This window comes from Conger conger, chromosome 5 (assembly GCF_963514075.1).
Source record: "Conger conger chromosome 5, fConCon1.1, whole genome shotgun sequence".
NCBI classification, from domain to species: Eukaryota; Metazoa; Chordata; class Actinopteri; order Anguilliformes; family Congridae; genus Conger; species Conger conger.
In genome coordinates, this window is record NC_083764.1 from 2,108,418 (window position 1) to 2,133,180 (window position 24,763).

General features: G+C 47.7%; 2 protein-coding genes across 2 annotated transcripts; both read right to left on the reverse strand.

The window, feature by feature from the left end:
* Window positions 1-3,367: 3,367 nt before the first annotated feature.
* Window positions 3,368-10,315, reverse strand: slc35b2 (solute carrier family 35 member B2). The gene is made up of 4 exons (XM_061243537.1): window positions 10,067-10,315; window positions 7,333-7,523; window positions 5,960-6,120; window positions 3,368-4,322 (listed from the first exon to the last, which is right to left on the reverse strand). Exons 1-4 carry the CDS (start codon window positions 10,111-10,113, stop codon window positions 3,369-3,371), a joined length of 1,353 nt encoding a protein of 450 aa, XP_061099521.1. The 5' UTR covers window positions 10,114-10,315; the 3' UTR covers window position 3,368.
* A 2,946-nt stretch (window positions 10,316-13,261) lies between these two features.
* On the reverse strand, window positions 13,262-24,444 carry nfkbie (nuclear factor of kappa light polypeptide gene enhancer in B-cells inhibitor, epsilon). The gene is made up of 6 exons (XM_061243707.1): window positions 23,698-24,444; window positions 18,976-19,078; window positions 17,901-18,111; window positions 17,385-17,473; window positions 15,424-15,672; window positions 13,262-14,685 (listed from the first exon to the last, which is right to left on the reverse strand). Exons 1-6 carry the CDS (start codon window positions 24,051-24,053, stop codon window positions 14,617-14,619), a joined length of 1,077 nt encoding a protein of 358 aa, XP_061099691.1. The 5' UTR covers window positions 24,054-24,444; the 3' UTR covers window positions 13,262-14,616.
* Between the last annotated feature and the right edge of the window lie 319 nt (window positions 24,445-24,763).

A 24,763-nucleotide genomic window follows, 5' to 3' on the forward strand; every position in this document is an offset into this window, starting at 1 on the left:
CACATGTTGCTGAGGTGTAATTTTGGAAGTGAATAAATACGATGACTTAAATGGACCAATTAGGTGTAATTAGAGGTTTCAAAATACACCTTCCATTCAGCACACCTGAGAGAACACGAACACACCCAGGCCGTCATTTTAGAACTCCAACCCGACCACCTGTCCTTTATACAAACACAGTCGTGTGTCAGTGATACCAAAATTAAAACAATACGCACAGCAAAACAGTTTCTGCATTTAAATTAAAATTTTATTATTAATGAGCCAAAAAGAAATACTAATAATAATAAAAAGTAGGCTACAACCACATTTCCCTTCTATACACCTTCCCACATTTGAATGTCCTTCAGAAATTCATCACCTTTAACACAGTCCCCAAATCATCATCATCATCATCATCATCATCATATTCATCAGGTAATATCCATTCTGTAAGCAGCAGCTTTCCAGAGAGGACCAACATTATGGATTAAAATAAAAATGTATAAATATCTTGAGAAAAATATTTTTTTAAATGGAGCAAAGCAGCTAACAGTGTTCAAAAGGTTACAATCTACTTAAAAATATAAAGAAGTGACACAACCCTGACCCACCAAAGGGAGGGAAGGAGCTATACACAACACAGTACGGTAATGACTGACCATTCTCCCGCGGAACCTATACACAACACAGCACGGTAATGACTGACCATTCTCCAGTGGAACCTATACACAAGGCTTTACGGAAATGACCGGAAGCTTAGTAGCCCAGTCACCGGGGCATGACTGGAAAGGAAGAGAGATCTATTCAAAAGCAGCCAGATTATACATACTTATTATAATACATATCTGCTCACAGAATGAGAGGAATGTCTAAAGCCAGAGTGCTTCACTGATCTAAACAGCAGAAAAAAGACCAGGCCCAAGCCTGCACAAACTAACCAGGAGCTCTGCCACAGCACCAAACCATCCTCCGGTTTGTGTACAAAATGAGAATTATAATATTAATGCTGCATGGCAGAATTCAATTTGATTTCCCTCCTCTGTAGAAGACAATGTACTTCAGCTTAAAATGGCAAGAAATACAATTCCATCACAGCACACCTGAAGGCCAGGGGTAAGTGTGGTTTAGAGCAGGTCCCTGATCTATGAGGACAGCATGCACTCATACAGCTGAACCACTCTCCACTTTAGGCATCTGACCTATGGGGCTGCAAACCCAGTTCCCCCAAAACCCCCAAAACTCCAATCAGCATCGCCATCAAATTGCCCCTGCCACTCACAAACAGCAACCCACCCATCCACCCAGACGCAGGACTGTTACTTTCGCCAAAAAAAAGAGAAAGTCTTAAATGAAAATTTAAATATGAACACAGACGCGTGTTTAACAGTGTGATGAAGGTTCAGCTCTGAAGATCCTGCAGCTTCGTCACAGAACCTGGCTCTCCAGTTTCAGGTGTGCGAAGACCGGGACATGAATCATTCTGGAGGTTTGGGGGGGCTTTTCTGCAAGATATTACACATTACAATTTACACCGCAAGAGCCACCCACAGGCTCCTGCACCCCGGTACAGCTGGTATCCATTTCAATCAGAACAAAAAATCAGAAGAAACAATCAGAAGAAACGGAGATGTTTTTGGAAAACCCCCTTAATGTCCTCTGGTACTTGGTCTCGTTTGTTATTGCAAATAGGCAACCAGGCTGGCTAAGGTAACCAAGCCAACTGGCTGGCAACAGTATCCCAGGCTAGCTAAGGTAACCAAGCCGACTGGCTGGTGACAGTATCCCAGGCTAGCTAAGGTAACCAAGCCAACTGGCTGGCGACAGTATCCCAGTTAATTAGGCTAAGTAACCACAAATAACCAGGGTAAGTACCCCAGTGTAACCAGGCTGGCTAAGGTACCCCAGTGTAACCTGGCTGGGATAAGGCAACCAAGCTAACTAGGCTGGTACTCCCTGTTACACATTATGCCAAAAGGATGATTATCTGCCAGGAGACTGACCTGAACCTTGGTCGCAAGTAAAAAGAAAAAAAAAAAATCACAAAATTGCACAAAACTGTGTACAGACACAAATGCAGTATGCAGACATCTACCTGTACAGTCTACCTGCACAGCCAATCTGCTGAAATTGAGCTACATTTTGGCAGCATGTTAGTTTGTCTGCAGGACTGACCGGCGCAGAGTTTTATTTTTGTCTGCTCTGCAGGTTGCGGCTTCCCCTTTTTCCTGTCAATCACACCCCACGGCAGCTACGGCAAGCGACAAGGGTCAGTAACACTACTTCATTTGATTTTGCCTTTTTAGTTTGGAACGTACAAAGAACGGGCTGGGAGTCCAGTTCCAGGCCGTCTGTCCCCGTTTCTGGATTTCATACCAGCTTATGGCCGGAATCATGTCATTAGTGTACTCATTTATACAATCTGACAGTTCAGCTTTTCATTGATCAAGGACAGCGGATTGGCTAACGGAGCGGCACTGACTGGCGAAAAGGAAAACCAGACACAGAGGCAGCCGCAGCCGTCCAGGAACGGGGATCCCATTCAGGATATGAAGCATCCGTACTGGGGTAGTACCTGGCTGCTATTTTCACAAGAGAAACATGAGTGTAGTTCTTTCCACACACACACACACACTCACACACACACACACACACACACACACACACTCACACACACTCACACACACACACACACACACACACACACACACACACACACACTCACACTACTGGTACACAATGTCTCACCTGCTAAACAATCCCAAGTACAGTCATGTTTCAGAATTGGGTTTGCACATTAGCATGAACTTTTTCAGGATAATGAAACCCTGATATTGTTCTCCAATAGTGCGAAGGCTACACAACACGATGCTGAATGAGTCAGAAACAGCTTCCACAACGGAGGAAGGATTCTGTTTCCTACTTGCAAACAAATTTACTCAACACTTACACACACTGAACCGTCCGTGACAGATGATTGACTGACCGACCTGTTAAAATCCTCCGTGTTTGTGTCATGGCGGTAATCCTCCATCCTGACGGCTCAGTCCAAGGCCCAGGTTAACAATCGAGGCCACAACAACAACAACAACAACAACCAAAAAAAACAAAACCTTTTAAAAGGCATTTCCCTTTCAGTACCTTTACTAAAACAGTAGAAACCCATTTAAAAAAGAGAGAGAGAGAGAAAACAATGTTTTAAAAGAAACGCAACAAACGACCAACAAAAAATCAAAACAGAACAAAAAACCGACACCACAGAAAAATGTGGTCTCTTTAACGTCCCGGTGTGTCCTGGCCCCGCCCGGCCCGGCCCCGCCCCGCCCTGACCCCGCCCTGCCCCCCCCCCCCGCCCCCCCTGCCCCGCCCGGCCCCGCCCTGCCCCGCCCTCAGACCTTCTGCACGGCCGGCGGGCCGGCGGGCTTCTTGCTCTTCTTCATGCGGCTGCGGGCGTAGACGCGGAGGAAGAGGGCGAGGAAGACCACGGCCACGCCCAGCCCGCCCACCACGCTGACGGCGTGCCCGTACACCAGGCAGGACAGCAGGATGGCGAAGGCCTGCCTCAGGGTCATGATGATGGTGAAGACGGCCGCGCCGAACTGGCCGATGGTGTAGAAGATGAAGAGCTGGCCGCAGGCGGAGCACACGGACAGCAGCACGGCGTGGAAGGTGAACTCCGGGTGGCGCGTCATGAACGCCAGCGAGTCCAGCAAGGCGCCCTGCTCCACCAGAGACACGGCGGTGAACAGGCAGGAGAACAGGTTCACGCCAAACATCATCTGCACCGACGACATCTTGTAGCGGAACAGGTTGTCCTGCCAGTTGGAGGTGAAGCTGTCGAACACCACGTAGCAGCCCAGGATGACCAGGCCGGAGAAGGTGGTGATGGTGGAGGGGTGCTCCCGCTCGTCGCTGGACAGCAGGAACATGCTGACGCCCACGGAGATGAGCGCCGCCGTCAGGTACTCCCAGTACTCATAGCTCTTCCGCGACACCACCTTCCCCATCAGCATGACGGGGATGACCTTGGAGGCCTTGGCCAGCACCTGCATGGGGAAGCTGATGTACTTGAGGGCCTCGTACTGGAACCAGCTGCTCAGCACGTTGGACAGCGAGGCGAAGGAGTACTTGAACATGGGCGCGGCGTGCCGCGGCTGCTTGAACACCAGGCACCAGAGCCCGGCCACCGTCAGCGCCAGGATGCGGTTCATGAACACCAGGAACTGGGAGTCCTGGAAGCGCTCCCCGCCGCCCGTGGCCCCGCCCCCGGCCCCCGCCTCGCCCGCCCCGTACGCGCGCGTCATCACGCGCTCCTGCAGGAGGCCCCACGTCAGGTACGAGGTCTGGGGCACAAACACACAACGCAACACAGCGTCAAAACCGCCTCAGACCCCTTTGTGTCGCAGATTTCATACTGAACGGATAAAATTGCCATTTTTGCCCACCAATCTACACTCAGTAATGCATAATGACGAAGTGAAAACATTTGAGAAATGTATAAATATATAAATTATAAAATAATTATATAATTTACAAAAAATCTAATGGCAATTTTATCCATTTAAAATGAACAACACTAAACACTAAAATCTACAACACAAAGAGGGAAAAGTGAAAGGGTCTGAATACTCTGCCAGTGTATTCATGAAGAGGAAGAGAAACTGAAAGATCTGTGACTAGCAGAGTTACAGACGTAAGGGCTTCACGGTCCAGTGACCGAGCACTGCAGAGGCGCACTGCAGAGGCGCACTGCAGAGACGCACTGCAGAGACGCACGGCAGAGACGCACTGCAGAGACGCACTGCAGAGGCGCACTGCAGAGACGCACGGCAGAGACGCACTGCAGAGACGCACTGCAGAGACGCACTGCAGAGGCGCACTGCAGAGACGCACGGCAGAGACGCACTGCAGAGACGCACTGCAGAGACGCACTGCACAGACGCACTGCAGAGACGCACGGCAGAGACGCACTGCAGAGACGCACTGCAGAGACGCACTGCAGAGACGCACTGCATCGGCGCACTGCATCGACGCACTGCAGAGACGCACTGCAGAGACGCACTGCAGTGGACGTGGTCACTGGGATAATGTGCAGTGCATGGAGGGGACCTGGGCAACTGGAGTGCGTTTATACTTTTAATGGGTTCATGGGTTTTCTTTTTATATTATATATTTGTATCTATATTATGGTCTCCATTTTGTCTTTTATACCACAATCAATACATTTAAATAAGTATTAAAGGTACAATAGGTAAGACTTTTGGGGTTAAAACATTGTAAATCCCTTCCTATCTTTGAAAAGGCTCACTGACATGTTGACTCACCCTTTGCCTGTGTTTATAGTCCTTAAATTTGGGTTTTGATGGCCCGACATTCTGTACCAAAAACATTGTACAGCTGTACAATAATTCAAGCTCATTGGTTGAAAATTGGTTCTAATTGCCACAGCCAATGGTGTTTCAACGTCAGCGCATTCACAGAGAAGGGGGAGGGATAAACAGTGTTGTGGTTTGAAGGTGTTGGTTGCTGCTATTCCTCCCTTGACCATTAGAAGTCCAAAATGACCTATTGTAAGTATTGTGTTATCTTTTATGGCATTGTGGTATAAACTGGCCTTAAAACAGTATGACAGCAAGAGAAACCGTACTACAGGAAGACAAACTAAAAGAGCTCTAGTTCGCACAATTAGAGACTAAAACAGTACTAGAAACAGGAAGTAACAGCAGACAGAGTGAGACTAAAACGATACTTATCATAGGACTGAAACACAATTAGTGAAATATTTAAACAGAAAGAGCTGCAGGGAAAGGATTCAGTTCTTTACACATGAAAACAACACTCACACACACACTCTCACACACACACACACACACACACACACACACACACACACACACACACACACACACACACACACACACACACACACACACACACACACACACACACACACACACACACACACACACACACACACTACCTGCAGTCCCACGGCGCAGAATAAAAGCTTCAGTGCTTGTCTGGTTGGTGAGGACGACTCGATTTCATTTCTGGGTGCCGCTGACGGATCATCTAGAAGCCCCGCCTTTGATTCACCTCCAAATACACAGGTCTTTATAACAGGGAAACACAGGCCCCGACCTGCCATGCACAGAGACACACACAGGTCTTTATAACAGGGAAACACAGGCCCCAACCTGCCATGCACAGAGACACACACAGGTCTTTATAACAGGGAAACACAGGCCCCGACCTGCCATGCACAGAGACACACACAGGTCTTTATAACAGGGAAACACAGGCCCCAACCTGCCATGCACAGAGACACACACAGGACTTTATAACAGGGAAACACAGGCCCCAACCTGCCATGCACAGAGACACACACAGGTCTTTATAACAGGGAAACACAGGCCCTGACCTGCCATGCTTCCAGGGCAGAAAAACATCGCTTCATATATATATATATATATATTCACATACATATTCAATGTTGGTTAACTTACCTATTAGTTTTGAAAAACACATCACATAAGTTTCAGCTTTTTTTATTTTTATTAATTTTGTAATTATCATTTTTAAATTTTTCTCCCAATTTGGTGGCCAATTGTACCCTGTCTGATTGAATTAGAGCCAGTATTAGATACACCCCCCACACCCCGTCCCTCAGCGGCCCGAAGGAGAGCGACACGCCTTCTTCAAGCCACCTGGTCTCATGCCCGTGACCGTGATTCTGAGGCGCCCGAGGTGCTTTATTGTGCAGCGATCTACTAACCCTGCCAAGTCCCTCCCTCTGGAGCAGCGAGCCAATTATGCTGCTCCACATGAGCGGCCAAACTTGCCTTTTGGCAGGACCGGGGGTCGAACCCCGATCCCCGGCATGCAACCGCAAGTCCGCTGCATCTTAGCCTGTTGCGCCACCGCAGCCCTAAGTTTGAGCTTTTTATCCTTGTAGTCATGTTTTTATCTACCACCTGGAAACTGCATGGCCTGTTGCTGTCATCAACATTGAAAAGAAACAAGTGAGGTTTCTTTCCCCCGGAGGCGTTTCACTGTGGCTCAGAAACACTGAGCTACCGCATAAAGACGTAAAGAAATCTGGAAGCGCTTGCTGGAGATAGCCGGTACTGCGCTCAGTCGAGTGCACAAGGCCCAGTCTTTAAGTAATAAGGTCAGGAACTACAGTACTGAGCTGAATACAAATCCAGAAGTCCCAGATTAAAGTACAAAATACAACAAAGGGCCAAAGATAATGACAGGATTAGGGCACCCTCAGAGGGCAAAGCACAGCATGAAGAGGCAAGTCTTCAGACAGTGGCGGTCCCACACACACCCCGACCCCCCCAAGCTAACCTGTCTCCAGGTAGTCGATGCGTTTGAAGTATTGGATGAGCAGGTATCCGGGGATGAGGATGGTGGCGTATCCCAGCAGGTTGAGGAGGAGGCGGGACATCCACACGTCCCGCCAGTCCACCAGGACGGACGCCGGGGCCTCCAGCGCCATGGCGACCGGGACCAACGACAGCGCCAGCCATCGCCCAACGCTGCGGAAACAGGAAGTGCTCTTCATACGGCCACGTTCCCCGCCAGCGCACAACGCAACGCAACACAACACAGCACAACGCAGCGCAGCGCAACGCAACGCAACACAGCACAACACAGCACAGCACAGCACAGCACAACACAGCACAACACAGCACAGCACAACACAGCACAACACAGCACAACACAACACAGCACAGCACAACACAACACAACACAACACAACACAACAGGCACAGTGACGCCGGGCGGATCGGGGAGCAGCAAACTGCCCAGACAAATTAATTTAATTTAATGTACGGGATTACACTACAAACACACACACGACTCAACGTCAACACCCTGTACCCTTCTCATGGCTAACTGCTGAAGCTAAGCAGCCATACCACCCTGTATCCTTCTCATGGCTAACTGCTGAAGCTAAGCAGCCTCACCACCCTGTACCCTTCTCATGGCTAACTGCTGAAGCTAAGCAGCCATACCACCCTGTACCCTTCTCATGGCTAACTGAAGCCACACAGCCACACCACCCTGTACCCTTCTCATGGCTAACTGCTGAAATTATTTATTTATTATGTTCTAAAAACCCACTAGGGACAGCCTGAATGTAGCCACCAAGTAGCAGATGAAACCACTTTGAATTTCAGCTTCTATTTGGAGGGGGGGGATGTAGCTCCCGTTTTGTGCTCATAAACTCCTCCCTTACCACTGCAGGCCAGTACACAGAGCTGTGAATGATTGATATGGCAGCCCCCCCCCCGATGGAGGGTGGGGGGTCATGGCACGCCGCCCCAGTTTAGAGCCCCCCTCCAGCCCCTGCAGGAAATGAGCCGTGTTTGCAGTGGGGAGTTCCAGCCCCACTCTCTGGGCAGACCTTGGAGGCCCAGTCAGGCCCAACAGAGGCCCTTTGTGCTGGGGAAGCAGCACTGAGAGCAGCCTGCAGCAGGACGACTGAGCCTGGGACCAGCGGACCAATGAGCTCTGTCCCCTCCACACTGCTGACCAATGAGATCTCTCACCTCCACACTGCTGACCAATGAGCTCCCACCCTACTGACCAATGAGCTCTCTCACCTCCACACTGCTGACCAATGAGATCTCTCACCTCCACACTGCTGACCAATGAGCTCTCTCCCACCCACCCTACTGACCAATGAGCTCTCTCACCTCCACACTGCTGACCAATGAGCTCTCTCCCTCCACCCTACTGACCAATGAGCTCTGTCCCCTCCAGACTGCTGACCAATGAGCTCTGTCCCCCCACCCTACTGACCAATGAGCTCTGTCCCCTCCAGACTGCTGACCAATGATCTCTGTCCCCTCCACCCTACTGACCAATGAGCCCTCTCCCCTCAAACCTACTGACCAATGAGTGCTCTCCCCTCCCCACCCTGCTGATGAATTACCTTTCTCCCCTCCACACTGCTGACCAATGAGTTCTCTCCCTTCCACTGATGACCAATGAGCGCTCTGCCCTCCCACACAGCTGACCAATGAGCCCTCTCCCCTCGAACCAACTGACCAATGAGCTCTCTTCCCTCCACACTACTGACCAATGAGCGCTCTCCCCACCCCACCCTGCTGATGAATGAGCGCTCTCCCCCGACACTGCTGACCAATGGTAGTTACGGATGTGATGCTTTGACTTGTGGAAGAACCTATGAACTTGTAAATTGCTTTGGATTAAAAGCGTCTGCCAAATGACTAAAATGTAAATGTAAATGTAAATGGTATGCTGCACTGCCCTGCCAACTGGCCAGCCACCCAGGTATCCATCGGAAAAGAAGTTCTAATGCGCTTCTGAAAAATAAATCGCAGGTCAGACCAGACAAACGAGATCCTACCTGGCTGCAGTCGTGGAGTTTCTTGCAGTTACTGTCCATCTATCGGCCATTTATATCACGTTTAAACACAATCACTCCCGAATAACCAGCAACATAACCAGTGTTTCATCTGGCTCGTTAGTGCGCTTAGGTATATGATCATCGCCAGCTAATAATAACTACTGAAGCACTTTAAAGCGTCTCCATCAGTTAGCTCCACTAGCTCGCTGGGGGAACTTATACTAGCACGCTAACGTTAGTCTAGAATAATTCAGACTACATTATCTGCCTTCATGAAGTGTAGGAATAAAATATTTGCTAAACATTTAGGGAAAACTTCACATTCGATCTGATTTGTACAGCGTAGACCATGCTATATATTTATTCTCAGGTAGCTAAGTTAATTACATTGCTAACGCTAACTTGGCAACATTACACTGGCACAAGAAGAAATGTTAAAGTGGAATGCTATCTTGCTATGTTGCTAGCAGCAGGATCAGCTACCTGGATGACAGTTGACAAGGCAACGCAACAAATTCCGAAACTAGCCGGTAGTAGCTAGTAGATGTGCTAGCGCTAGCTAGCTTTCAAGCACAACAACTGTTTAAACTAACGTTGATACTTTTCACAAGGGGTTCAAATTCGGCGCGGCTCCAAGCGACCACGCTTCAACACGGGACTGGCTAACTAGTGTCTCGGCATCGTCAAAATATGTGTCCCTACCTCCATGAAAACGATGGCATTTGCCCCCGCTGCCAACTCGTCGGCATCGCGGCACCTGGCGCGTCAGAACCGCCGGACGCTGCAGTCGAGCATTTAACGAAGGTGTAAACCGAACAGCGACAACCCCCTTAGATTAAATGAAATTTGACGAAATATCTAAAGATATTCGGGGTTTTAGCCAAGTTTTTCGTCTCCTTCACCGTCCCTCGTACAACTTATCAATTGCCTATGTGTTCATTTCAGGAAATAATCCCCTCCCCTCCACGGTACCAAAAGGAAGCTGGGGAAAAAGACACACCACAGAAATATTAGGAGAATATCTATTTTTAAATAAGCTCGCCAACTGCAGGACGGGAGGCCTAATTGCACGTTATGAGTCGTGGTACACACACCGGCCTTATCCGATATATACTGTATCTCAAATATAATGCGATTAAATGCAGTTTGCTGTAGTTTCTCAATTTTTGGGCCTTGTTCAGCTTTTTTGAATCTGTACACCAAGTTCATGGCGCGGTAATCATCTCGAAAATAATCAGATTCATGATTTTACACATGCTCATTACACTAATCGGACGATGTGATGTTTAGTACTTAAAAGAGTGTTTCCTTTTTTATAGCTGCCTCGACAATGACGCCACAGCACACAGCACACAGCAGTGCCGTTCTGCGGATGACGTGTGATGTGTGACAGTCATATAAACCTTGCACCAAGACAAAGTTGATAGCCTATGAGATGTAGGCTAACTTCATGTAGGCACTGGTAAATATATTTCTGACTTTTAAGCTCAGTTTCAGTTTCACCTCACAGTGCTGTGAAGGAAATCATTGCTTAATTACACACACAGCTATTCTCCATAATTATATTTATCAGCTCTTCCTGTTCATGAGTTCATTCAGCCAATAAACAACTTTGAAAATATCCAGGATTGGCTAGCTGGGCCAGGCCAAATACCCACCCCCAACACAAAGTAATTCCAGCTGAGGGATCACTTCTCAATTCTCTCCTGGGAGGACTTTTAAACTTTTATTCTTAGCATGCCCCCTGCTCCCCCCACCCCCAACATCAAAGACTTAAAAAATTCCACATTTTGGGCTCTGTTTCAAATACGGGTCTGCTCTGAGCAACTACTCTCTTCTTCCCTTTCTCGCCAAGACTCTGGAACGGGCGGTCTGCTCCCAACTGTCCACTTATCTTCTTCACAACAATCTCCATGACCCTAACCAGTCCGGCTTCAAGAATGACCACTCCACTGAGACCGCCCTGCTCGCGGTCACTGAGGCACTCCACTCTGCTGAAGCCAAATCCCTCTCCTCTGTCCTCATCTTCCCCGACCTGTCGGCCGCCTTCGATACAGTCAACCATGAGATTCTGCTCTCATCGCTGTCTGGGATGGGTGTCACAGGTTCTGCACTCGCTTGGTTTTCCTCCTACCTCTCTGGTCGCTCCTACCAGGTGACTTGGAGGGGCTCAGTCTCTGACCCTCACCCCCTACAAACTGGAGTCCCGCAGGGCTATCCTTATCCCTCTTGTCTAACCCCCCCACAAAAAAATTGAACTTATGATAAATATGATAAAACAGCACTTCCTATGTATTTGCCTAGTGATGCTTTGACTTGTGGAAGAACCTATGCACCAAATGACTAAAATGTAAATGTAAATGTAAAAGGAGGAGCGGGTGTTTCCAGGAGTCCTCCTCCAGACGAGAACACGGTGTCCCCACACGAGCCCTGCCTGCCCCCAGACGCTCTGCAGAGAAAACTATCAAAGGGCCCCGCAAGCAGAGAAGAAGCCAGTGTCACTCTCTAACACCATGAACAGGAAGTACTCAAAGGGAGGCTTCATTCATGGTTCCCCTTCACCAAACCTGGTTTTTCCTCATATTTCCTTACGTACCATTGAGCGCAGGAATCCATACACCCTGGATTGACACAAGAAATAAACCAAACAGGCCTGAAATACACACACACCCTCAACATCGACACAACAAATAATACCAAACAAGCTTGGTTTTCCTCCTACCTCTCTGGTCGCTCCTACCAGGTGACTTGGAGGGGCTCAGTCTCTGACCCTCACCCTCTACAAACTGGAGACCCGCAGGGCTCAGTTCTTGGTCCTCTCCTCCTGCCGCTATCCACCATGTCTCTTGGTTCTGTTATCTCTTCCCATGGCTTTTCTTATCACTCTTATGCCGATGACACCCAACTCTTTATTTCCTTCCCCCCGATACCCAGGTCACCTGCCTGCTTGGCTGATATCTCTGCGTGGATGACTTCCCACCACCAGAAGCTTAACCTTGCCAGAAACACTCCCCCTATTTTGACGCAGACTACAAACCCACCTTTTCAAACTCTACCTTAGTCCTCCCTCCTGATTTCCCCCACCCCCTTTCTGAGATCCCTATCCCTCTTGTCTAACCCCCCCAAAAAAAAAAAAAAAAAGAATTGAACTTATGATGACTATATGTTTAAAACAGCACTTCCTATGTATTTGCCTAGTGATGCTTTGACTTGTGGAAGAACCTATGCACCAAATGACTAAAATGTAAATGTAAATGTAAAAGGAGGAGCGGGTGTTTCCAGGAGTCCTCCTCCAGACGAGAACACGGTGTCCCCACACGAGCCCTGCCTGCCCCCAGACGCTCTGCAGAGAAAACTATCAAAGGGCCCCGCAAGCAGAGAAGAAGCCAGTGTCACTCTCTAACACCATGAACAGGAACTCTCTAACACCACGAACAGGAAGTACTCAAAGGGAGGCTTCATTCATGGTTCCCCTTCACCAAAACTGTCGAACGATGGCGGGAATCTTGTGCTGTTCAGCTACATAAGGATGATTCAGCAATAAACAAACAGGACTAGTATTACACCAAACACCAAGATCACATCTAAACATTAATATTTAAGGCATCATTTGGGGCCATTATTAATACAGATTTAAAAAGGCACACTGTGATAGCCAAGCGCAGAAACAGAATGCTCTAGACCAGGGGTGTCAGAGAAAAAGAGAATATGACACCCTCCTCCTGTCAGCAGACAGGGCAAACACAGCAGGTTTTTCCTCATATTTCCTTACGTACCATTGAGCGCAGGAATCCATACACCCTGGATTGACACAAGAAATAAACCAAACAGGCCTGAAATACACACACACCCTCAACATCGACACAACAAATAATACCAAACAGGCATCAACCAATCTCAAATGCAGCCTCAAAAGGTTTAATATGTACAAAATATAAATAGAAATATTTTAATACAGTTACAGTTTTATTACAGGAAATGAAAAACAACACAGAAAGAGCCAATGTATATTAAATACATTTATTAGAAAAATTTAATTGAATTAAAGCTGGAAAAGAGTACATCAACAGATTATTGCCTCTGTTAGCACATTAGCAAAAAATAAAATCAACAAAAAAAAAAACTACATTCTATTAGAGCTACTGCTACTATATCTACTATTACAGCCCAGTGGAGAAAACATTTTAAAGCATTTTCATTTGCTTAAAATATATTTGTTCAATTATAAATATACATTTGAATTTTGTACCTTGACTCTCAAAACTAAATCATTACTATGTCATTACTTTTTGATTCACAAACAGAGGCAGAGATCTTTAAACTGGAAATTTTTTTTTTTTTTAGTGTCACTGACCTTTCAAAAACAAACAACGGACAGCTAGCCGACGGCATTCTCCATTTTCAGAGTTTGTTGACAGACCTGAAACTGCAGTCAAGCGAATGCCCACCCTGTTGACTTCTGCGACTGTGGCACACCGCAGGCCCATTTACTCATGCTCAGAGAACACTCTCAAAATGAGTCCGTAATACGCCAGCCTCTGGTGGAGGAGACAGGGGAGTAAAATGGTCCTTCACAGGGGCTGGAAACTTTAATCTGTAACCTAATGATTCAGAGTACGAATGGGCTGCAGAGAGCGTACATTGTTTGTGCAAATGTTTTGTGTCGGATGACGTTTGAGACATGAGAGTGGGGGGTGGGGGGTTCAGTCTGTCCTACAGCCATGCGCAAAACTAAAAATAAGAAAAGGGGGTTTCTACATCCCAACCTCCCACTCGTCTCTGCCAAAACCGTGATGAGAGCCTGGGAGCGTGTCGAGCTTTTTTAGGACACTGAGTGTGTGCGTGTGCGTGTGTGTGTGAGAGTGTGTGTGTGTGAGAGTGTGTGTGTGTGTGTGTGCGTGTGTGTGTGTGTGTGTGTGTGTGAGAGTGTGTATGTGTGAGTGTGAGAGTGTGTGTGTGTGTGTGAGAGTGTGTGTGTGTGAGAGTGTGTGTGTGTGAGAGTGTGTATGTGTGAGTGTGTGTGTGAGTGTGTGTGTGTGTGAGTGTGTGTGTGAGAGTGTATGTGAGTGTGTCTGCACTCAGCTGCCATTTCAGGTCAGAATCCCACACAGTCCAATGCCAGATTCTACACTCATCACTAGTCCAATGCCTACTTCTACACATCACAGGAATTCTACACTGAATTCAACACTCACTGTAACACACAGTGTTGCAGCGCTGGGCTTTGAAAGCTCTGTACAAACACACGTCCCTCAGAACTTCATCTCCACGACGGACCGTCCGGAGATCTGGATGTCATCGAAAGGAAAAATGGCCAGGATCTGAAAGATGAGAGAGAGGGAAGGAGAGTTTGAGAAGGAGGACGTCCCACACCATCAACCTCTCTAATCCCAAAGCTAATCATTACCAGAAAAACCGCTGATGTTTCATAACACAAACATTCAAACCACAACATGCAGTACTCTTGCTTGACCAGCAGGGGCAATGGAATCTACAAATCTCAAATTATAGCAAACTATAGCAGCTGTACAAAACATACATGACAGTGTACTTAGAGTGATAGCATAGAGGTGGTACAAGCTAACACAAAGGAAGTGATTCGACAAACACATTAAGGTCAGATAGATGTTTAAAGTTAGCCGGCTAGGTGGGTCTTTTTGAACACATAACACAAAACACTTGTTTTTGTAAAAAAACTAAATACTTGTTTCCAACACCGCAGACGTGAGGGACAGAGCGTGAGGGACAGAGGGACAGAGTGTGAGGGACAGAGTGACAGAGTGTGAGGGACAGAGTGTGAGGGACAGAGGGACAGAGTGTGAGGGACAGAGTGTGAGGGACAGAGGGACAGAGTGTGAGGGACAGAGGGACAGAGTGTGAGGGACAGAGGGACAGAGTGTGAGGGACAGAGTGTGAGGGACAGAGGGACAGAGTGTGAGGGACAGAGGGACAGAGTGTGAGGGACAGAGGGACAGAGTGTGAGGGACAGAGTGTGAGGGACAGAGGGACAGAGTGTGAGGGACAGAGTGTGAGGGACAGGGCGCTCTGTGAGGACATACGTTCTCGTTTCCGTCTGCGAGGTCGAGTGCCGTCTCGTCCTCCGTGTTCTTGAGCATGCGGTCGGCGCCGGACTGGCAGAGCAGGCGTGTGGTGGGGCCGTGGTGCCGGCCGACGGCCAGGTGCAGGGCGGTGCAGCCGTTGAACATGGCCGCGTCCACGTTCGCCCCGCGGTTCAGAAGCAGCCGCGCCAGCTCCACGTCCTGCAGCTCCACCGCCAAGTGCAGCGCTGTCTTACCACTCGTCCCATCCTGCAGACACCGAGAGAGGGAGAGAGCGTACCTGGGCATCAGACTCTCCTGTGTGTAAAGTTCACCTGTGTTTAATACTCCCCTGTGTGTCAAGTTCACCTGTGTTTAATACTCTCCTGTGTGTAAAGTTCACCTGTGTTTAATACTCCCCTGTGTGTCAAGTTCACCTGTGTTTAATACTCTTCTGTGTGTAAAGTTCACCTGTGTTTAATACTCTCCTGTGTGTAAAGTTCACCTGTGTTTAATACTCTCCTGTGTGTAAAGTTCACCTGTGTTTAATACTCTACTGTGTGTAAAGTTCACCTGTGTTTAATACTCTACTGTGTGTAAAGTTCACCTGTGTTTAATACTCTCCTGTGTGTAAAGTTCACCTGTGTTTAATACTCTCCTGTGTGTAAAGTTCACCTGTGTTTAATACTCTCCTGTGTGTAAAGTTCACCTGTGTTTAATACTCCCCTGTGTGTCAAGTTCACCTGTGTTTAATACTCTCCTGTGTGTAAAGTTCACCTGTGTTTAATACTCCCCTGTGTGTCAAGTTCACCTGTGTTTAATACTCTCCTGTGTGTAAAGTTCACCTGTGTTTAATACTCCCCTGTGTGTCAAGTTCACCTGTGTTTAATACTCTTCTGTGTGTAAAGTTCACCTGTGTTTAATACTCTCCTGTGTGTAAAGTTCACCTGTGTTTAATACTCTCCTGTGTGTAAAGTTCACCTGTGTTTAATACTCTACTGTGTGTAAAGTTCACCTGTGTTTAATACTCTACTGTGTGTAAAGTTCACCTGTGTTTAATACTCTCCTGTGTGTAAAGTTCACCTGTGTTTAATACTCTCCTGTGTGTAAAGTTCACCTGTGTTTAATACTCTCCTGTGTGTAAAGTTCACCTGTGTTTAGTACTCTCCTGTGTGTAAAGTTCACCTGTGTTTAATACTCTTCTGTGCGCAAAGTTCACCTGTGTTTAATACTCTTCTGTGCGTAAAGTTCACCTGTGTTTAATACTCTCCTGTGTGTAAAGTTCACCTGTGTTTAATACTCTTCTGTGTGTAAAGTTCACCTGTGTTTAATAGTCTTCTGTGTGTAAAGTTCATCTGTGTTTAATACTTTCCTGTGTGTAAAGTTCACCTGTGTTTAATACTCCCCTGTGTGTAAAGTTCACCTGTGTTTAATACTCTCCTGTGTGTAAAGTTCACCTGTGTTTAATACTCTCCTGTGTAAAGTTCACCTGTGTTTAATAGTCTTCTGTGTGTAAAGTTCATCTGTGTTTAATACTCCCCTGTGTGTAAAGTTCACCTGTGTTTAATACTCTCCTGTGTGTAAAGTTCACCGGTGTTTAATACTCTTCTGTGTGTAAAGTTCACCTGTATTTAATACTCTTCTGTGTGTAAAGTTCACCTGTATTTAATACTCTCCTGTGTGTAAAGTTCATCTGTGTTTAATACTCCCCTGTGTGTAACGTTCACCTGTGTTTAATACTCTTCTGTGTGTAAAGTTCATCTGTGTTTAATACTCCCCTGTGTGTAAAGTTCACCTGTGTTTAATACTCCCCTGTGTGTAAAGTTCACCTGTGTTTAATACTCTTCTGTGTGTAAAGTTCACCTGTGTTTAATACTCTCCTGTGTGTAAAGTTCACCTGTGTTTAATATTCTCCTGTGTGTAAAGTTCACCTGTGTTTAATACTCTTCTGTGTGTAAAGTTCACCTGGTTGCTAGGCTCACCTGTACGTTAAGTTGGGCTCCTTTCTTCAGCAGCAGTTTGACCATACGGAGGTTCCTGCGCTGCGTCGCCAAGTGAAGACAGGTTTGACCTGGAGAGAGATGTGTGATTCAAACGGGGGGAAATGTAAAGCACTTTAATGCATTTCAGCTTCAGCCATTCACCTGGCTAGCTCAGGAGATGGAGCCTTTGCAAAGGGGAGGGCCAGAGCATAAGGCCCGCCTCTCTGAAATGCAGCCAATCAGAATAAAGAGGCTGGGATTCAGGCATCGAGGCCCGGCCCACACTGATAACCTTCCCAAGTAAAGAAAAATCAACAGACACATAATTAAATATATATATATATATATATATATTTATACATATAATAATTTACAAGTGAGATAAAGAACGGACTGTGACATGGCAGAATGTCTGTTTAATGACCTTTGGCTGAGATTAATATCACAAAATAAAATAAAAATAAAAACCCTCTCTGAAGCAATCAGGAGCAGGCTTTGGCAGGACTCTGCCCTCACCTCTCCAGTTCTGGGTCTCCATGGCGACGCGGAGCAGGCGGGGCGGCGCCAGGCTGGTGATGAGCGTGGCGCATTCGGACCGGCCCTGCTGGCAGGCCACGTGCAGCGCCGTGTTGCCCTCCTGGTCCTGCAGGGCCAGGCCGGCCTGCTTCTGCAGGAGCCGCTGCACCACCGCAGGGCTGTCCAGGTAGGTGGCCAGGTGGAGGGGCGTCTGGAGCCACAGAAACACGCGGCACAGCGTCACACGGGCCTCCTCCCACTCAATCCTCATACACCCCGACCCCCTTCTCCCCCGCTCTAACTGACATTTACACACTCAGGTTTGGCCGATTAAAACCCAGTCCCAGGCCCAAGCTGAAGCAACTCCACCCACATCCCAAGGGCTGGGGTTAAGAACGCTGAGAGAATTCAGAAGGGTTTTAATAGGGGCTCAAAACAAAAAAGTACAGCAGTCATTTTGATTGAAAAGGTGAAATGGTACGAGGTTGAGACTCTTGGGACTGAAAGGGTGAACAATGAGTGGCAACACTCACTCACTCACTCACTCACTCACTCACTCACTCACTCACTCACTCACTCACTCACTCACTCACTCACTCACTCACTCACTCACTCACTCACTCACTCACTCACTCACTCACGCACTCACTCACGCACTCACTCACGCACTCACTCACGCACTCACTCACTCACTCACTCACTCACTCACTCACTCACTCACACACTCACTCACACACTCACTCACTCACTCACTCACTCACTCACTCACTCACTCACTCACGGTGGTGAATCAGACTCACTGTCTGCTTTGTGGTCTCCCTGCACTTTCCAACTTCCCTCAATGCAACACAGTCACCTCACACCCAGCTACCTTCAAAAGCCCCCAAATTATAGCAAAAAGGTCCACTTACATCACCCTAGCCTTTTAAAGAAAAGGTTTGGAAATTTGACCACGGGAATCATCAATAATACCAAAATAAAATATTAAATGTTTGGGTTTTTTGGCAGTTCCATGCAGAACAGAAAAGAGGTTTATTTAGCACTTCCACATTTGCTGAGTGTGTGCAACACCAACCTGGTACAAGTTGTTCTGAATGTCCAGGACCTCCTTGGGAAAGAGCTCAATCAGCTGATGAGCAAAATCTTCTTCTTTGTGGATTATTGCAAGGTGCAAGATTCTGGAAAAATTAAACACGAAACCATTTTTAAAAAAGAAAAAAGAAACACTACTTTGTATTTACAGGTACTGCATGAAAGAGACATGATTTGTTGTTGTTGTTGGAGTGACAAGTGAAGAGACTAACAGGCAAAGTTCAGCAGAATAATGAGGGGGACGGGCGCGGGCAGGCGGGGCGGCGGGGGGGTGGTGGTGGTGGGGGGGGGGACTCCAGCGGTTCAGAAGTTGCACAATAACGGAACTTCAGTCGAATGAGGAAGCGGGGGCTGGGGGGGAAAGCCCGCTCCAAAAACATCTCAAACGAGAAGCGTCCCGTCTTCCACCCCCCAAAATAATGTCCCATCTTCCACCCACCGAAATAACATTACATTATTGGCATTTGGCAGACGCTCTTACCCAGCGCGACGTACAGTTGACTCGACTAGTCCTCCCCTGGAGCAATGCAGGGTTAAGGGCCTTGCTCAAGGGCCCAACGGCTGTGCGGATCTTATTGTGGCTACACTGGGATTAGAACCACCGACCTTGCCGGTCCCAGTCATTTACCTTAACCACTACGCTACAGGGTCATGTACCTTAACCACTACGCTACAGGGTCATGTACCTTAACCACTACGCTACAGACCGCCCTGTAACCCTGCTGCCTGCAGCCAGAACAAGAGCTCCTTCCCACTCAGCCCAAGGCAGGGCCTGTACAGGCCCAGAAACACAAATATAAACATTTCCAGAATCTTACAAACCCTGGTGGAACCGTGATGAGCAAGAGATGCACAGGAGACACAATGCTTGTGTACTGGTTCATTGCTAAATGTACTGGGTTGGCATCTAGATCATCGATATAATTACACAATTCGATCGCAAACTCCCTTAACATACAAATAACAGGCCAAAAACAATGGTTAGGTAGCAACAACACACCGTCTGGTTTCCGAACTTTTTACAAAAGTAACTAGCCTGCTGTCTGGTGTAATGGTTCTGAAAACAGGGCAGGCATTCCCCCAGGTCTCTCTGTGTGTGTATGTATAAAGTGAGCTCCATATGTCTTGGTCTGTAACCATGATGTGCTCAGGTTCAGTATTTACAACATGAATAAACATCTAAAGATCCCTCTTCAGAATCAGGCTTCTAAAGGTTCATTCTGGAATATTGGGGTTCAGTGGTTCTAAAACCACTCTGTATGGAACCATGGACACACTGCCTGTTCCGGAATGGGTTAGGACCTCCATTCCGGAGCCCAGGACCGGAGTGGAGTTTCCATGGTGACCCAAATAGAAGTGCGTCTGTCCTGTGACAACTCCCAATGATGGGAATCTCGCATTTACACTGCCGGTGTGGGAAACGAGCTGTGTGTGTGTATGCATACGTGACTTTGAGTATGTGAACAGTATATGTACATGTGTGTTAGCAAGCACGCCGTGTGTGTGTATGTATAAAGTGAGCTCCATAAGTCTTGGTACAGAAGGTCTTGTGGATCAGACCAGAATGTATCAACTGTATCAGACTGATGACAAGAGCAAAGTATGGAGGGCAAAAGGAACTGCCAAAGAGAGTGTGTCCGTGCATAGGAGTGTGTGTGTGTGTGTCTGTGTGTGTGTGTGGGTGAGAGAGACAGTGTGTGTGTGTGTGTGTGCGTACTTGAACTCATTCATTGATGTAGACTTAGTCAGGGTGAGAGGACGCACTGAGCATGTGCAGACTACCACGGGGAATTCCAGAGGATCTGTGAGCTTCTGCATTCTGTGTAAAGAAAACCACAGAAGAACACACTCACACTCACACACACTCTCGCACTCTCTCTCTCACACACACACACGTCTTTTCTTGGCTTCATTCTTTTCCCTTGGTGATGAAAGTCTGATGAATATCGCAGTCTCTAATATATCTCCAATTCAGATCCTGAGACTCTCTCTGATAACTGAATCAGAGTTCATGCGACTGTTGTGTGTTGTGTGACTGGTGTAGTCCTGCCAATGTACAACAATGTACGCCCCCTAACACACTCCCCTTTTAGTGCACCCCTTAAGTTCCCCCTTTCCTGTGGCCACTGAGGTGTTGTGTACAGGAGGGGGTACAGTCTGTCAGTCATGTTGTGCTTTTTGCAGCCAGGTGGGCAGCAGAGGGGGACCACAGATCAGAAATGCCACGGTGGGACTGAACCCCTACACGTGTTGGGGGGGAGGGGCGGCTCCTATCAGGCTCAGGAACTTCCTGCCCCATGGACTGCACCAACATTTCACCACCCAAAATCACCGTCCTCCCCCACCGCTGGTCACCTTGCGACAGCAGTTTCCTGCCAATAAACATCACAACATAAAGAGCTAGTCTCTGACACCCTCCAGATCAGCATGTGCCACATTTTTAATCTTCCTTCCACTCAGCAGGGCGAAGAGAGAGAGTGACGCACGGCACAGTGTCCGCTGAGCTGTCACTCACGGCCGCCATTCCTGAGAAAGCGCTGCTCCCTCGTCACAGTTCAGGTTCAGGAGAAACGGTGTCGAAACCCTTTCACTCACATGCTACGCAACACCATGCAGCTCACAGCTTATCCTCTGAATCATCAACATCGCATAGGGCAGCCTGGAGCCTAGCGGCTATGGTGCCTGTAGCCTGGTGCCTAGCGGCTATGGTGCCTGTAGCCTGTAGCCTAGCGGCTATGGTGCCTGTAGCCTGGTGCCTACCGGCTATGGTGCCTGTAGCCTGGCGCCTAGCGGCTATGGTGCCTGTAGCCTGGTGCCTAGCGGCTATGGTGCCTGTAGCCTGGAGCCTAGTGGCTATGGTGCCTGTAGCCTGGTCCCTAGCGGCTATGGTGCCTGTAGCCTGGAGCCTAGCGGCTATGGTGCCTGTAGCCTGGTGCCTAGCGGCTATGGTGCCTGTAGCCTGGCGCCTAGCGGCTATGGTGCCTGTAGCCTGGCGCCTAGCGGCTATGGTGCCTGTAGCCTGGTCCCTAGCGGCTATGGTGCCTGTAGCCTGGAGCCTAGCGGCTATGGTGCCTGTAGCCTGGCGCCTAGCGGCTATAGTGCCTGTAGCCTGGCGCCTAGCGGCTATAGTGCCTGTAGCCTGGAGCCTAGCGGCTAATGAGCCTGTAGCCTGGCGCCTAGCGGCTAAGGTGCCTGTAGCCAGCTGTTTAAGGTACATGACTGGGGCCTGGTTGGTTGGTGGTTCAAGCCCCAGTGTAGCCATAGCTGTGGGGCCCTTGAGTAAGGCCTTTAACCCCACATTGCTCCAGGAGGAGTTGGACACTGTTTAGTCCAATCAACAGTTAAGTAAGCATCAGCTAAATAACCGTAATGTAATGTTTGAAGATGAAGATAAAAACGACCTATGATTCTGCCCAAGCAGATCCAACCTCCTCCCTGGGATTAATGAGCCAGTGATCAGCAGAATCTGCCATGTGGGCCTCTGCCCCTCCTGGAGCACTAAAGAAACTCTGGGAAGCATGGTCCTCCAGTATGTGAAAATGGAGGCTGATCTCAGCGAAATGTGTGTGTTTTTTGGGGGGGTTTTTTTGTGAAGCCCCTTGTCCAAAAATCACGTAACAGCAAAAAAATATACTGGAGTCCAGATCATAAAACAGCGATTCATAACATCAGAAGTGTGTACGACACCTACATCCTGTTTAAAGATCCATTTCAATTTAAAAGGCGTCAAAATAACAGTTGTTGGGCGCATTTAGAGGCGATTTAACGCTCGTCACACTACTGCAAAAGCACACAGGGTATCAGAAGCAGCAGACTCTGTGTTAACCACTGGAATCAGTATCAAATCATTCAGCAGGAAGAGGTTTTCCCCTCGTGTCGGGTAACTGCAGGGCAAGGTCCCCCGATACGCACGTTGGAGAGTTGGCATGGAGTCGAACCGTTCTGGGTCCGGCCTCACATTCCCCAATGGGCAATATGGACCCACTGATAGGGAGAAATCCAGGGGTATCGTAGAGGACTATCCATATATGGGTACGCAACTGCAATTCTGGATCCAATGGGATAGACTGGCGTTAGATATCCAATGTCTACATGTACGTTCTTCAACTGCTCTTCGCAGAATTACTGTAAGCCTATGAGCCCAATGCTTCGCGGAATGTTACGTGATTGTCCGATTACCAAAAATGAAAACCGATGATCAAGTTGCTTTCTTTTTCTACTTCGCGGAAAGTAACACGATTGTTTGAAGTGATGCTTCAACAATGCTACTGACACAGTGCTACTGACACATTGAAACAACTACTTGTAATGCAAAGGCAAAGGTATTAAAGGCATAAAGTATGACTGTATGTTTTCCAGAAAATGGTCTGAGGAAAACGACCGGCACACATACGAACCGAAACGACAAAGTCGCGCAAACTGAAGGCGCCCCTCAGATGACATTTTGCATGATTATAAGCGCGCTTTGGGGTTTCTCTCATAAAATAAACCCATGCAATTACTTAACAAACACTATTCTTTAAAACAATAACCCGGCCTTATTTTCAAGCTAAAAAGCTTTGTGAACATTATGAAGTTGTTTTAATTATGAAGTATGAAATCATATAAATGAAGTTCAATCACCAAGCAATACGACGTATAGGCGAATATGTATAGACGCCCTCATTAAATGAACAATATACGAATAAAATATAAAAATACGTACGTGTCTCCATCCTCGGTGACGGTGGTTAGTAGGCTCACTTCCTGTTCACTGTACGACTCTGGGCTTTCTGCTGCAGGTTTTTCTGAAATGCTGCAACTTTGGATAATCTCGTTTAGACTGTCAGTTATGAGAGATGACGAGCTGTACGCTGAGTCCACTCGCTCCCCGCTCGCATTGTCCAATTTGTCGTCGTTGCCCTCGCCGTCCTCGCGCTCACTGTCCTCGGCTTTTGGGTCTTGCGCGGCTGGAACAGACTGGTAATCCTTATTTAAAGATCTGTACGAGTCAATACCAGAGTCAATTTGCCCGTCGTCGGATAGATCCACTTTCCTCTTCTCGTAGTCGTTGTTCGCCATGTCGCGTTGCAAGTTGTAGTAACTGTTTTAAATAACAATAGGCCTACCTGTTCCGAGGTGTGGGGTAGTCCGTGTATGGACAGTCGACCTCATCAGAAAAACAGAAGCAGTCCTCTGAAAAACCAACGACCGTTTCATAGAGCTTCTCGTTTTTCACTGCTTAGTAGCCAAGCAGCTACCGATTCAGCTACCAATTAAACTCGACTCGCAGTTCCAAAACTAAAATTGTCTCGGTCATGTGTATCCTTGCTGAGAAAAGTCAGTCTTCTTCACCGATAAAAAAACAAAACAACAAACGTACAAAAACTACAAAGCGACAGCATCCGAGCAACGACCGTTGAGACAGACAGCTCGAGGCATGTGAGCGGTAACGCGATAGCGTCAGCGCTGCCTGACACGCGAGAGACTGCGCGGAAGCTCACGCAATCTGTTTTTGTTATTCACGGGGAATTCCGAGAGGGAGTGGTGTACACTCAGATTACAGACATGCCACGGTCGTGGACTCCCCGTTTCTACTGGATTGTTGACCTGTTCTACTCGGGAATTAAGTGTCACAGCTGACATCTGTCTAAATATAACATCCTGAACCACGGAGATTCTCATTTTAAGAAACATTTTTGTGTGCGTTATTGCCAGCGTGATTAACAGGGAAACGCCCGGTTTAAATATATCAACATTGTTATCTTGGAAACCAAACATAACATTGGTTG

Coding starts and splice junctions, on each gene's coding strand:
- slc35b2 (XM_061243537.1), bottom strand. CDS start 10,113: ATGCCGACGAGTTGGCAGCGGGGGCAAATGCCATCGTTTTCATGGAG. Junction 6,121..7,332: donor CATCGACTACCTGGAGACAG/GTTAGCTTGGGG, acceptor TGTGCATGGCAG/GTCGGGGCCTGTGTTTCCCT. Junction 4,323..5,959: donor TCTGCGCCGTGGGACTGCAG/GTAGTGTGTGTG, acceptor TTTGTGCCCCAG/ACCTCGTACCTGACGTGGGG.
- nfkbie (XM_061243707.1), bottom strand. CDS start 24,053: ATGGCGAACAACGACTACGAGAAGAGGAAAGTGGATCTATCCGACGAC. Junction 18,112..18,975: donor TTCAGAACAACTTGTACCAG/GTTGGTGTTGCA, acceptor CTGTGGCTCCAG/ACGCCCCTCCACCTGGCCAC. Junction 14,686..15,423: donor TCGCAGACGGAAACGAGAAC/GTATGTCCTCAC, acceptor CTCATCTTTCAG/ATCCTGGCCATTTTTCCTTT.